General features: G+C 39.8%; 1 protein-coding gene across 1 annotated transcript in view; it reads left to right on the top strand.

Moving 5' to 3' along the window:
* The window catches only part of POLN (DNA polymerase nu), a 114,262-nt gene that overhangs the window by 40,998 nt on the left and 59,968 nt on the right, over positions 1 to 13,296 (top strand). The window contains exons 6-8 of the mRNA XM_044225950.1: positions 11,088 to 11,145; positions 12,096 to 12,173; positions 13,080 to 13,194. Coding sequence (XP_044081885.1) covers positions 11,088 to 11,145; positions 12,096 to 12,173; positions 13,080 to 13,194 — 251 coding nt within the window. The remainder of the gene's footprint in view (positions 1 to 11,087; positions 11,146 to 12,095; positions 12,174 to 13,079; positions 13,195 to 13,296) is intronic.

Consider the following 13,296-nt stretch of genomic DNA (forward strand, 5'->3'; position numbering starts at 1 on the left):
ACATAGTACATGAGCAGGAGGGCCATTGGACAACAGGCCTCTTAGCTGCAACTGCCTTCCCTCCTAGAGAAAACTGTTCCTTGCTTGGCATTTTCACTTACAACTACTGACATTTTAACAAATGCCAAATTGTAGGCTTAAAATGTCACCTCTGCACCTTGCCATTTGCTGAATGTGAAATAAAGGCTGTTAACTTTTAATTTTTCTAGATTAGTGCTCTTATTTTTTTTTTTTAAGCACAACAAAGTTCACCAGGAAAACAAATGCTAAGTGTGGGCCCAGTTTTTATTGTTAGCACTTTTTCTCCACACCCATAATGGGGGCCAAAGTTGTTGATGGAAGCTGAGAAAAGAGAATCAGGTACAAAGTACAGGGTGTTTCCTGTAGGGTCTCAGTGTCCCAGAGAATCTGGCTGTGTTAATTTATACAGAGGGCTTGGAAGTAGTTCTCATACCACTTGTGATCTGTACATTAAAGAAAAATTTGTAACCTAGAGGAGATTAAAGTCCCAACTTATTTTTACTTATTATCGTTTGGGAAATTTAAAACAGTCACTCTGACGTATGGTCCTGTTGCTTTGTGCTCACTCTGCATTCTGCTTGACAGTGCTCAAAAGACTTATGGGCCTGGTCCAGACTACTGCAAATTAGGGGGGCCCAGGAGATTAAAATTTTCACTGAGTGTTTATTCAACATAGTACTGGAAGTCCCTGCTGCAGCAATCAGACAAGAAAAAGAAATAAAAAGCAACCAAATTGATAAGGAAGAAGTAAAACTTTCATTATTTGTAGATGACATGATACTACATATAGAAAACCCTAAAGATTCCAACATAAAACTACTAGGACTGATGATTGAACTCAGCGAAGTTGCAGGATCAAAAATTAACATATAGAAACCTGTTGCAAAAAAGAAAGAAAGAAAGAAGCCTGTTGAATTTCTATATACTGATAACCAAGTAGCAGAGAAATTTTAAAAACAATCTCATTTACAATTGCACACCCCAAAAAAGAAATACCTAGGAATAAACTTAACCAGGAAAGTGAAAGACTTGTACTCTGAAAACTATATAACATCGATGAAAGAAGTTGGAGAAGACACAAATAAATGGAAAGATATACTATGCTCATGGATTGGAAGAATTAATATTGTTTTTTGTTTTTTGTTTTTTGTTTTTAGATTTTTTATTTATTTATTTGACAGAGAGAGATCACAAGCAGATGGAGAGGCAGGCAGAGAGGGAGATAGAGGGAAGCAGGCTCCCTGCTGAGCAGAGAGCCCGATGTGGGACTCGATCCCAGGACCCCGAGATCATGACCCAAGCCGAAGGCAGCGGCTTAACCCACTGAGCCACCCAGGCGCCCCGAATTAATATTGTTAAAATGCCCATACTACACAGAGAAATCTAAAAATTCAGTGCAATTCCTAACAAAATACCAATAACATCTTCCACAGAACTAAAACACATGATACCAAAATTTGTATGGAACCACTGAAGACCCCAAATAGCCAAATCATTCTTGAGAAAGAAGAACAAAGCTGAAGGTATCACAATTCCAGATCTCAAGATATATTACAAAGCTATTGCAATCAAAACAGCATGGTACTGGTATAGAAATAGACACATAGGGGCGCCTGGGTGGCTCAGTGGGTTAAAGCCTCTGCCATCGGCTCAGGTCATGATCCCAGGGTCCTGGGATTGAGCCCCGCATCGGGCTCTCTACTTGGCGGGAAGCCTGCTTCCTCCTCTCTCTCTCTCTCTGCCTGCCTCTCTGCCTGCTTGTGATCTCTGTCTGTCAAATAAATAAAATCTTTTAAAAAAAAATCTTTAGAAATAGACACATAGATCAAGGGAACAGAATAGAGAGCCCAGAGATAAACCCACATTTACATGGTTGATTAATCTACGACAAAGGGAGCAAGAATATCCAATGGGGGGAAAGTCTCTTCAATAAATGGTGCTGGGAAGACAGACAGATACTACATGTGAAAGACTGAAACTGGACCACAAAATAAAATTGGTTAAAGACCTAGACGTGAGACCTGAAAGTATAAAAATCCTAGAAGAAAACATAGGCAGTAATCTCTTTGATATCCACTGTTGCCACATTTTTCTAGATATGTTTCCTGAGACAAGGGAAACAAAATTAAACTATTGGGATTCCTCCAAAATAAAAAGCTTCTGCCCAGCAAGGAAATCATCAACAAAATGGAAAAGCAATTTAGTGAATGGAGAGAGGAAATAATATATCCAATAGTGATAATAGCTGAAATATATAAGGAACTTACACAACTCAATGCCCCCCCCAAAAAAAGTCCAATAAAAAATGGACAGAGAACCAAACTGACATTTTTCCAAAGAAGACATACAAATGACCAACATGAAAAGATGCTCAACATCCCTCATCACCAGGGAAATACAAATCAAAACCACAATCAGATACTGCCTCACACCTGTCAGAATAGATAAAAAAGATAAGAAAAAAGTGTTGACGAGGATGCTAAGATAAAGGACCCCTCATGCACTGATGATAGGAGTGTAAATTGGTGCAGCCACTGTGGAAAACAGCATGGAGTTTCCTCAAAAAATTAAAACTAGGAATACCATATGATCCGGTAATTCTACTACTGGATATTTACCCAAAGAAAATGAAAACGCTAATTTGAAAAGACACATGCATCCCTGTGTTCATTTTAGCATGATTTACAAAATAGCCAAGATATGGAAGCAACCCAAGTATCCATCGACAGATGAATGGATAGAGAAGACATGGTCTTGTATACAATGGAGTATCACTCATCCATAGAAAAGAATGAGATCCTGCCACTTGCAACAATGTGGTTGGACCTTGAGGTTATTAAACTAAGTGAAATAAGTCAGACAGAGACAGATACCATATGATTTCACTTATATGTGGAATCTAAAAAACCAAACAAACCTGCCCAAAAAAACCCACTCTTAAATAGAGGTAACAAATTGGTGGGGAGATGCATGAAATAGATGAAGGGGATTGCGAGTACAAACCCACAGTTATAAAATAAGTCATGCAGATGAAAAGTACAACATGGGGATTATAATCATTACTATCATAATAACGTCTGGTGACAGATGGGGACTACACTGGTCATGATGAGCACTGGATAATATATGGAACTGTTGAATCACTTTGTTGCACACTTGAAACTAATATAACATTGTATGTTAATCACATACAATTTAACCACTGAGTGGTCAACATGAGGGGACTAGCTGATGTCAAACACCAGTGACTGACCCTAAGAAGCCACGTATTCCAATAATACTGCTTTCACACCATAACATTCAGATGTTCTCCTCTCATGTCAGTGAGAGGGCCAGCCCCTCCCTTGAGGAGATTAATGGGAGTCCAACCCCACCTGACAGCATTGTATCTGCAAATGGTTTGCCGTTTCTTTCTTCTTCCTCAGAAAGGCCCAGCTCCTCCTCATAGTAAAATCTGGTTTTGGTGTTGGGCAGCATCCATTTGCTAAGTTACGTCTGACTTGCACGCCATCATGGGCATGTCACAGTCGTGCTTCCATCTATATCCCGGTGTGCTGGGTGCTGCCACCAGGCTTTGCCACATTCAGAAGTTTGCTGAATGGGATCTGACTCCTTCCCAGATGTCTCGGGCTCTTGTTAGCTGTCACACAGCCCCCCACAGTCACTTTATTTCACCCTTGGTCTTTAGGGATAACTCACATGCGAGTACATTCGTGACTCCCCTTGACAGACACAGACAGGTGTGAGCTTTCATGTGTGCATGAGGCTTTAGGGACAGGACTGCCCAATTGTTATTTTCATTACAGAGGCCAGCACAGAAGCTCTGTGACATTTCCTGTGCACAGCTGTGAACAGGAAGCCAGGTACATGAGCAGACAAAGACCTGCCTGGTACACAGTGCAGCACAGCAATGGGGAAGTCACTATCCATGAAGAGCTTGGCATGGGCCAGCATCCTTCTCAGGATTCTGTTCTGTGAAAGAACCTATTTAACAAAGCAGGCTTTTTTTAAGTTAGGTATTTAGTCAAGCTTCTATTATCCTGTTATTTTTTATATTGTAAAACATAAAAATTGGCATTTAATTATTAAAATTTCTTTCATATTCATCTAAAAATAATCCATTTAAACTTAACATTACTGCTTTCTCAGGACAAAGGGGAAACTTGTTTCTCTCTGTCTTTGGTAAAGTGACTTTCATTAAAACTAATGTTTCATGGGTCCTGGGAAAAATGATATTAGGAACTGCGTGTTTGTTTGCTGGGTGACCCTGAAACCAGGAGCATTTAGCTGGGTGAATTAGTTACAGTCTGACCTGGTCTTGATTTAACTTTCCATTGGGTAGAGAACAGATCCTATTTTATACAGCTATGACACTGAGATTACTCAAAGTGAGTAAATTTTATGGATGCTCTTAGATCAAGAAATTTCTTTTTTTCTCCCTAGTTAGTTGAGATATTTTCATATAAATGAGTGTTGGATTTTGGCAGTTGCTCTAAATGTTTTATTGTGAAGATGATTTTTTTTGTCCTTTATTCTACTAATCTGAGATATTACAGTAATTATTTTTAGATTTTAAACAAACCTTGCATTCCTGAGATAAATCCTACTTGGTCATGGTATATAATCCTTTTTGTATGTTGTTAGGTCAGTTTGTCAATATTCGGTTGAGAGTTTTGTATTTTTACTTATGGAGAGTGTTTTATTTAATGTCTGGCTTCAGTATCAGGGTAATACTGACCTTGTAGAAGGATTTGGCAAGCTCCTCACTCTGCCCTACTAGAAGTACGTTTCATTTTGAGTTTTGTTAAGAGTTCTTTATATGTTTATAAAGAACTATATATATTATACTAGTTATACTAATTATATATAAATATATACTTAAAATTATATAATTATACTAATATTATATATATTATGCAAATATATTATATATACTGAATCCAATGTGATTTGCAAAAAATTTATCCTAGTACAAGGCTGTTTTTCATTCCCTTAACAACATTCTTCCCAAAACAAAGGTTTTTAAACGTTTGATGGAGTCAAATTTTTCAAGTATTTTCTTTCATGGATCATGCTTTTGGTGTGTGTCTAAGAACTCTCTGTGTATCCTAAGATCACAAGGATTTTCTCTTAAGTTTTCTTCTGAAAGCTTTCGAGTCTTATGTTTTACATTTAGACCTATGATCTATAATTATGGAATCAGTTCATTGAAAGCTCCGAAGTATCCTGCTGGAATTTCTATTGGGATTGGGTTGAATTTGTAGATCAATGTGGGGGTCATTAGCATTTGATATTGAGTATTCTCATCCAAGAACATGATGCATCTTTCCTTTTATTTAGGGCTTTGAATTCTCTCATCAGGATTTAGTAGTTTTCAGTGTACAGATTTATACTTATTTACTTTGCAGTGCTGTTGCAAATGGCATTGTTTAATTTCAATGTCCAGCTGTTCATTGGTAATTTGTAGATATGCAATTGATTTTTGTAGGTTGACTTTATATCCTGGTACCTTGGTCAGCTCATGTATTAGTCCCAGGCTTTTTTTATAGTTTCCATGGGTTACTCTACATAGACAATCATGTCTGCCATGAATAATGGCCATTTTATTTATTTCTTTTTATACTGTATGTTTTATTTCTTTTTCTTGCCTTATCGTGCTGGCTCAGACTTCTTCTATTGTGTTGAATAGAGCCCTGGGAGTAGACATCCTTGCCGTGCTCCTGATCCCCAAAGGAAAACACTGAGTCTTTTACCATCAAGGATAATGTTCATTTTAGGTTTTGTCACAGATTCTCTTTGTCCTGTTAGAGAATTATTTTCTATTCTTAGTTTACTGAGAGTAGTTTTTTTATCATGAATGGATATCTAGTTTTGTCAAATACTTTTTCTGCATCTATTAAGAGCATGTGACTTTTCTTCTTCAATGTATTTATATAAGGAATGACACTGATAGATTTTTAAATGTTGAACCAGTCAAGGCTGGGATCTGTAGGATTAACTCCACTTGATCATGACAGATTGTCCTATTGCCGGATTGATTGTTTCTGTCTATATTCATGAGGGATATTGGTCTGAGGTTTTCTTTTCTTGAAGTGTCTTTGTCTGGTTTTGCTATTAGGATATTACTTGCCTCATAAAATGAGTGAGAAAATATTCCTTTCTCTTTTATTTTCTAATAAAGATCATGTAGAATTGATATTATTTATTCCTTATATATTTGGTAGAATTCACCATTGAAACTCTCTGGACTTGGAATTTTATTTGTAGAAAGATCCTTAACTACAGAGTCAATTTCTGTAGTAGACATAGGTTATCCAGATTTTCTGTTCTTTTCTTGAGTGAATTTTGGTAGTTTGTGTCTTTTCAGGAACTGGCCCCCTTCATCTTGTTGAATTTATAGGCATATTATGCTCATAGAGTTTCCTTATTGTGCCTAGTGTCTGTGTGATCTGTGGTAGTATCTGCCTTTCATTTCTTGAAATTGATCTTTTTTTTTTTTTTAAGATTTTATTTATTTATTTGACAGAGGGAGACTACAAGTAGGCAGAGAGGCAGGCAGAGAGAGAGAGAGGAGGAAGCAGGCTCCCTGCTGAGCAGAGAGCCCGATGCGGGACTCGATCCCAGGACCCTGAAATCATGACCTGAGCCAAAGGCAGCGGCTTAACCCACTGAGCCACCCAGGCACCCTGAAATTGATCATTTTTGCCTTTTTTTCCTTGAACAGTTTACATAGAAGTTTGTCAATCTTATTGGTCTTCTTTAAGAACCAGATTTGGGCTTCACTGGTTCTTCTGTACAGTTGACCCTTGAACAACACAAAGGTTAGGGCACTGACCCCCTGCACAGTAGAAAATTCACATATGACTTTTGGGCCCCTAAAAACTTAACTACTGATAAATTACTGTTGACCAGAATCCTTACTGATAACATAAACAGTTGACTAATAGATATTTTGTATGTATTATGCATTATATGCTGTATTCTTAAAATAATTCTAATTTACAATAGTAAGCTAGAAAAAAAAGGAAATGTTATTAAGAAAATCATAAGGAAAAGAAAATACATCTGCAGTACTCTCCCGTATTTTTTTTTAAGATTTTATTTTTATTTATTTGACAGAGAAAGAGAGGTCACAAGCAGGCTGAGACACAGGCAGAGAGAGAGGGAAGCAGGATCTCCACTGAGCAGAGAGCCCAATGCGGGGCTCGATCCCAGGACCCTGAGATCACGACCTGAGCCGAGGACAGAGGCTTAACCCACTGAGCCACCCAGGCACCCTGTCCATATTTTTCAAAAACATTCCCTGTATAAGTAGATCTGTGTAGTTCAAACCTGTGTTGTCTAAGGGTCAGCAGTTATTGCTTTTCTGTTTTAAATTTCATTAATTTCAGATCTTTATTATTTTTCCATTACTTGTATTAAACTTAATTTTTTCTTTTTCTAGTTCTTCAAGGTAGACACTTAAATTATTGATTTGAGACCTTTCTTTTTCTCCAGTATAAACATTTAATGCTATAACTTTCCCTGTAAGTACTGCTTTAGCTACATCTCATGGATTTTGATACTATGTCTTTCTTTTGCATTCTGTTCAACATATTTTCTAAGTTCTCTTGAGACTTCTACTTTGACTTCTGGCTAATTAAGAAGTATGTTATTTAATGTCCAACTGTTTGTGAATTTTCCAGATAGCTTTCTGTTACTGATTCTTGGTTTACCTTCATTATGGTCAGAGAACATACTTTGAGTGATTTTAACTTTTCTAAAATTGCTTGTTTTGCAACCTATGGTATCATCTATCTTGAACAGTGTTTCATGTGCACTTACTTGAAAGGGATGTGTGTTCTGCTGTCTCTGGATCTAGTGTTCTATAAACGTCAGTTAGGTCAAGCTGGTTGGTAGTATTCAGGTCTTCTGTATCCTTGCTGATTTTATCTCTCATTGCTACATATTACTGAGAGAGGAGTGTGTTTACAACTCTAAGTGTAACTGTGGGTCTGTTTCTCACTGCAGGTCTGTCAGTTCTTGCTTTGTGTACTTTTATATTCTGTCATTAAATGTGTGCACATTTAGAATTGAAATTTCCTTGTAAATTTACCTTTTTATCATTCTGTGATATCCTCTGAATGCATGGTAAATTCCCTTCTGAATGCTGCTTTGTCTTATGTTAATATAGCTGCTCCAGATTTCTCCTAATCGGTATTTGCATGACATCTCCTCTTTCACCTATTTACTTGTAATCCATCTAAACCTTACTAAAGTGGATTTCTTGTAGACAAGTAGTTGGGTCTTACATTCATGCATTCAAACTCTGTTTTTAATTGGTGTGTTTAAAGTATTTAAGCATAATGTGATTATTGATAGTGTTGGATTTGGGTTGCCATTTTGGTTTTCTATTAGTTCTTTCCGTTTTTGTTCTTCTGTTCCCTCTCTCCTGCCTTTCTCTGAATTATTGAATAATTTTTAGAATTCCATTTCAGTTTGTGTATTGGCCCTTTTGCTACCTTTCACTGTATAATTATTTTTTAGAGATTTCATTTATTTATTTAACAGACAGAGATCACAAGTAGGCAGAGAGCCAGGCAGAGAGAGTGGGGGAAGCAGCCTCCCCTCTGAGCAGAGAGCCGACATGGAACTCAATCCCAGGACCCTGAGTTCATGACCTGAGCCAAAGGCAGAGGCTTTAACTCACTGAGCCACCCAGGCACCCCACACTGTATAATATTTTTTAAAGATTTATTTATTTAGAGAGAAAGAGAGCATGAGGAGGGGGAGGGGCAGAGGGAGAAGGAGAATTTCAAGCTGACTCGCCTCTGATCACAGAGCCAATGTGGAGTTTGATCCCACAACTCTGAGATCATGCCCCAAACCGAAACTAAGAGTTCACCAACTAACTGACTGAATCACCCAGGGGCCTCAGGGGCCCCTCATGATATGTTTTTTAGTGATGGCTGCAGGGGTCATAGTAGACATATCCATGTTCAGTGTAGTTTTGGATTTGACGTTTTACCACTCCCAGTAAGTTGTGGAAGCCTTACGAACACCAGCTTGTCCTCACTGCCATGCATTACATCTGCACATACTGTAAACACCCCAGGAAATATTACCGTGTTTGCTTTTAACAGTAGTAAATATTTGAAAGAGCTTGAAAAGAATAGTCCTTATGCTTCTTCGGGAACTGAGCCTGTCTGTCGCTCATCCTCCATTTGTTATGTTGCAGGCTTCCTTGGGACCTTTCCCTTCAGCCTGAGCAACTTCCATTAGCGCTCCTTTCAGAGCAGGCCCCCTGAGGATATGTTCTCTCCACGTTTATTCATCCAAGAACAGCTTCAGTTCACCTTCATTCCCAGAGGACGCAGTTTGCCGCAGTGCCCTCGGTCAGCCCCACTGTGGTCTGAGCGCATGGCTCCTGACACGAAGTTGGCGGCCGCCCACGGGGCCACTCCTCTAGTGTCCTGGGTCATTTTGCTCGCGCTGCTTTCAAGATTGTTCTCCAGCTTTGGTTTCCAGCAGTTGTGGTATTTCTGGGCCCGATTTTCTTTTAATTCATCTTATTTAAGGTTGTTCAGGTTCTTGAAATTGAAAAATATGTCTTTCACTAAATCTGGGGAAATTTTAGCCATTACTTCTTTATTTTTTCAACACTGGTCTCTTTTTTCTCTTTCAGGGACTGAAATAATAATTGTATTGTAGTTCTAGTATTATCCCACAGGTCACTGAGCCTCTGTTCATGTTTCCTCAAAATTTTTCTTCTCTCCTCTCTGCTGGATAGTTTCTACTATCTTCAAGTTCACTGGCTCTCATTTTTTGTCATCTCTGACCTGTTATTGAGTTTATCATGTGACTATTTGGTGTTGTTTTAAGACAGCATGTGATTCTGTTGTAGAGAAAACTTGAGAGCCACTAGCTTCATACCTTGGGCCTCGGTGTCCTCACCTTTAAAAATGGGGTGACAGCGCCTGCCTTACCAAATGTGCTGTTGCTGGGCCCAAAGCACGGGATCTGAGACATCCGGCAGCCTCCAGATCCAGTCAGGGAGTTGAGCCCAACCAATGCCCAAGTAGAACATTCCCAGGTAGAAGAGGGTGTCTTTGTAGAAGGTACTGCCAAGCATAAAAGATGTTGCCGCAGAAGTTTTCCTGATTTGAATGGCTGTAACAGGAGGGAAGCTAGTGGCTGTTCAGTCCAAGTTGTGAGGGTGTGAAGATGCTTAGTGAGCTGTCACATGGTTTTTCAGGGGATGTGGACACACTGGCCACTGGCCACAGGGCTGTTGCACATGCCAAGACTGAGCCCAGTACTGAGTGCCAAGAGCACTAAGGGAGAGCAGTGGTCAAGGTAGAGAGACCGGAAGTTTCATCTTAAAATGTGTTTTTAAGGGGAAATTACAGTATATAAATTTCACAGAAATCTATGTTTAGCATGTTATATAGAAATTTTTAAGTTATAGTTTAGCATGCTGTATACAATTACGATAAGGGCCAAACAGGCTGGAGTCAAAAAGAATTGTCTCACAGTTGCTGACTATACTTAGTGGTATAATCACCAAAATTATGTTTCAGTATCAGACACTTGTATTGTATAGTAATGTGCTTATGCATGATACACTGGCTTAGCTATTTTGTTAAGGTTTAATAAAACGTGACACATTTTTTTGTTTTTTTTTGGTTTTTTTTTTAAGATTTTATTTATTTGTTTGACAGAGACACAGCAAGAGAGGGAACACAGGCAGGGGTGTGGGAGAAGGAGAAGCAGGCTTCCTGCTGAGCAAGGAGCCCTATGCGGGGCTCGATCCCAGGACCCCAGGATCCTGACCTGAGCTGAAGGCACCTGAGATGCTTAGCAACTAAGCCACCCAGGTGCCCCAAGGTGACACGTTTTAAATGCCCTTAAGTGGTACAGAACATGTGACTCTTGATCTTGTGGCCATGAGTACAAGAACCATGTTGGGAATAGAGTTTACTTTAAAAAAAAAAATTTAAAAAGTAATGATAATACCAATCAAATGATATAGATTAATTTACGAGTAAATATTTCAACTAAAACTATTCTCCTCTTATTATTAACAGAATATCCAAGGTATCTCCAGGCACCCAATTCAGATTACTAAACCACAGGATTTTAAAGGTAACACATTTCTCTCTACCTTGCTGAAGTCTTGGGTAACATTTCCTAAAAACCTGCAAGTATTTATAATTGCTTTTCTGGATAACTAACTTATTTGTCTTCCTCAAGTTCTCTTTATTTGCATGACCAAGATTTAAATACACATTGAAAAATAAAACACAGCTAAACTGATAAGGCACCTCCCTTTCAGCAGTTTACAAGTTAAAATAGATGATAATTATACAAGGAAAGTAGCTCCCTTCCCACCATTTCTCCCCCACCAACTTCCCAATAGAGAAACAAACAAACAAACATACAATAGAACTGGCTTTTATTAAAGTCTGAAACCTACTGGAAATATTTATAAAAGCATACTAACACTGTTCTTTCTTCTGAGCTCTTCCACTGAAATGCTGACAGATTTCTAAAAAAGAAAAAGGTCACATCTAAGCAAACTGGGTTCTGTGGCCCATCCCCCAACTCCTGCACCCTTGTTGGGGTGCTCCTGCCTCGCTGCGTTGGTCACTACGAAACAGTGATGCATGACTGGGGTCCTTTTCAAATACACAGTCGCCCATAAGCAGGACCCGTGGAGGTGACCATGAGCACCCTTGTCTCCTACTGCCCTTCAAAACATGTGCTATGCATCATGGGACCCCACAGATTCCCCAAACCCTGTCTTCTAGGCGGTGAGGCTCCGGGGGCCTCCAGAACATTCTTACCAGAGTATGTTCAATGGTCCGTGTTTGTTTCCTCACCAAGAATTCTAGACAGAATGTAAAATTTTAACAACAAAGAGCCTACTTTACTCTCAGCAGTACCATTTGCTTTTAAATTATATTAATAAAAATATTCAGAAAAGTCAGAAATCTGGACTCTTGACTTTGGAATGATATTAAACTCCATGTGAGCAATGGCTATGAATCAGCTTATGACCAAATTCACCAAGTACTCTTAAAATAATGTTTCAGGTCTAGAAGGCACAGTGCTCACCATCTCCCCGAGGAGCATGTTCGTTGCCTCCGATGGCCACACCTTCCTGGCAGCAGGTATGTGCAAACCATGCCGGACAGATGCCCTGTGTCACAGTGGCTCACTTTACACATTTCATGTTTCAAATACTTGGATGGTAGATAATTCAAAGGTGCTTACAGAATTCCTCCTTTAGAGCAAATCCTAAAGCAAATATTTATCTGAAGGAAAGATTTCTTGTGCACAGTAAATAAGAACAGATGTGCTTCGATGGTTCCTCACCTTCTCTAGACCCAAGGTGCCCCCTCATGGTCCCACCTAGTCTGCCCCTCCTTTCTCCTCTTCGCCCTCATCATGCTTGCTGCTTTGCCCTGCTCGCTCCCTGCAGATGGGCTGGCCTCCAGCCTGGACCAGTCCCACCTCATGCCCTCCTGGAACCCCTTCACTGGTCACCATCTTGCTCCCTCCTTTGCCTCTTCTGTGCCTTTGCTCCAGTGTCACTTTCTTGAGGAGGTGTTCCTGACCACACTCTCCCTCCTGAGCCTCCTTTCTTGATCTGTCTTTTCCACTTCACTTCTCATCCTCTGACAGACCAGATAACTCATGCACATTGTCTCCTGCTCCTAGAACATGGGGTCCATGAAGAAACGCCTGTCTGTTTTGTTCACTGTCAAATCCCAGTCACACTGCCAGGCACCTGCAGGCCCCTCTAAACTTGTGATGGACAGGACGAACAGAGGAGTGCCTATGGCCTTCCCCAGAGGTGTTGTGGGCCTCACAGAAGGCAGGACCAGTCCCTTAGACTTGCAGACCCAGGGATGGCCAGTGGACCTGAGGCCAGAGGACCTTGGCGGGGGGCAGGGGGGGATGTTGCCCTTGATGCTGCAATGGGGACAGAAGGCTGAGGGCGGGCTGTGGCGTGGGTAGCAATGATGAGGGACGCTGTTGGTAGATTAAGAATTAATGTGGGTTCTGTCCCCCAGACTTTTCACAGATTGAATTGCGCATTCTTACACACTTATCTGGGGATCCAGAACTTTTGAAGTTATTCCGGGAATCTGAAAGAGATGATGTATTTTCCACCCTGACTTCACAGTGGTAAGATACATGAGCTCACAATATTATCAGATCTGTAGGAATGCTGACATGATTTTAAAAGCCTGAAGTCTTTCCAAGGCTATTTTCACAAGAAGGAAATGA

Source organism: Neovison vison, chromosome 11 (assembly GCF_020171115.1).
Source record: "Neovison vison isolate M4711 chromosome 11, ASM_NN_V1, whole genome shotgun sequence".
NCBI classification, from domain to species: Eukaryota; Metazoa; Chordata; class Mammalia; order Carnivora; family Mustelidae; genus Neogale; species Neogale vison.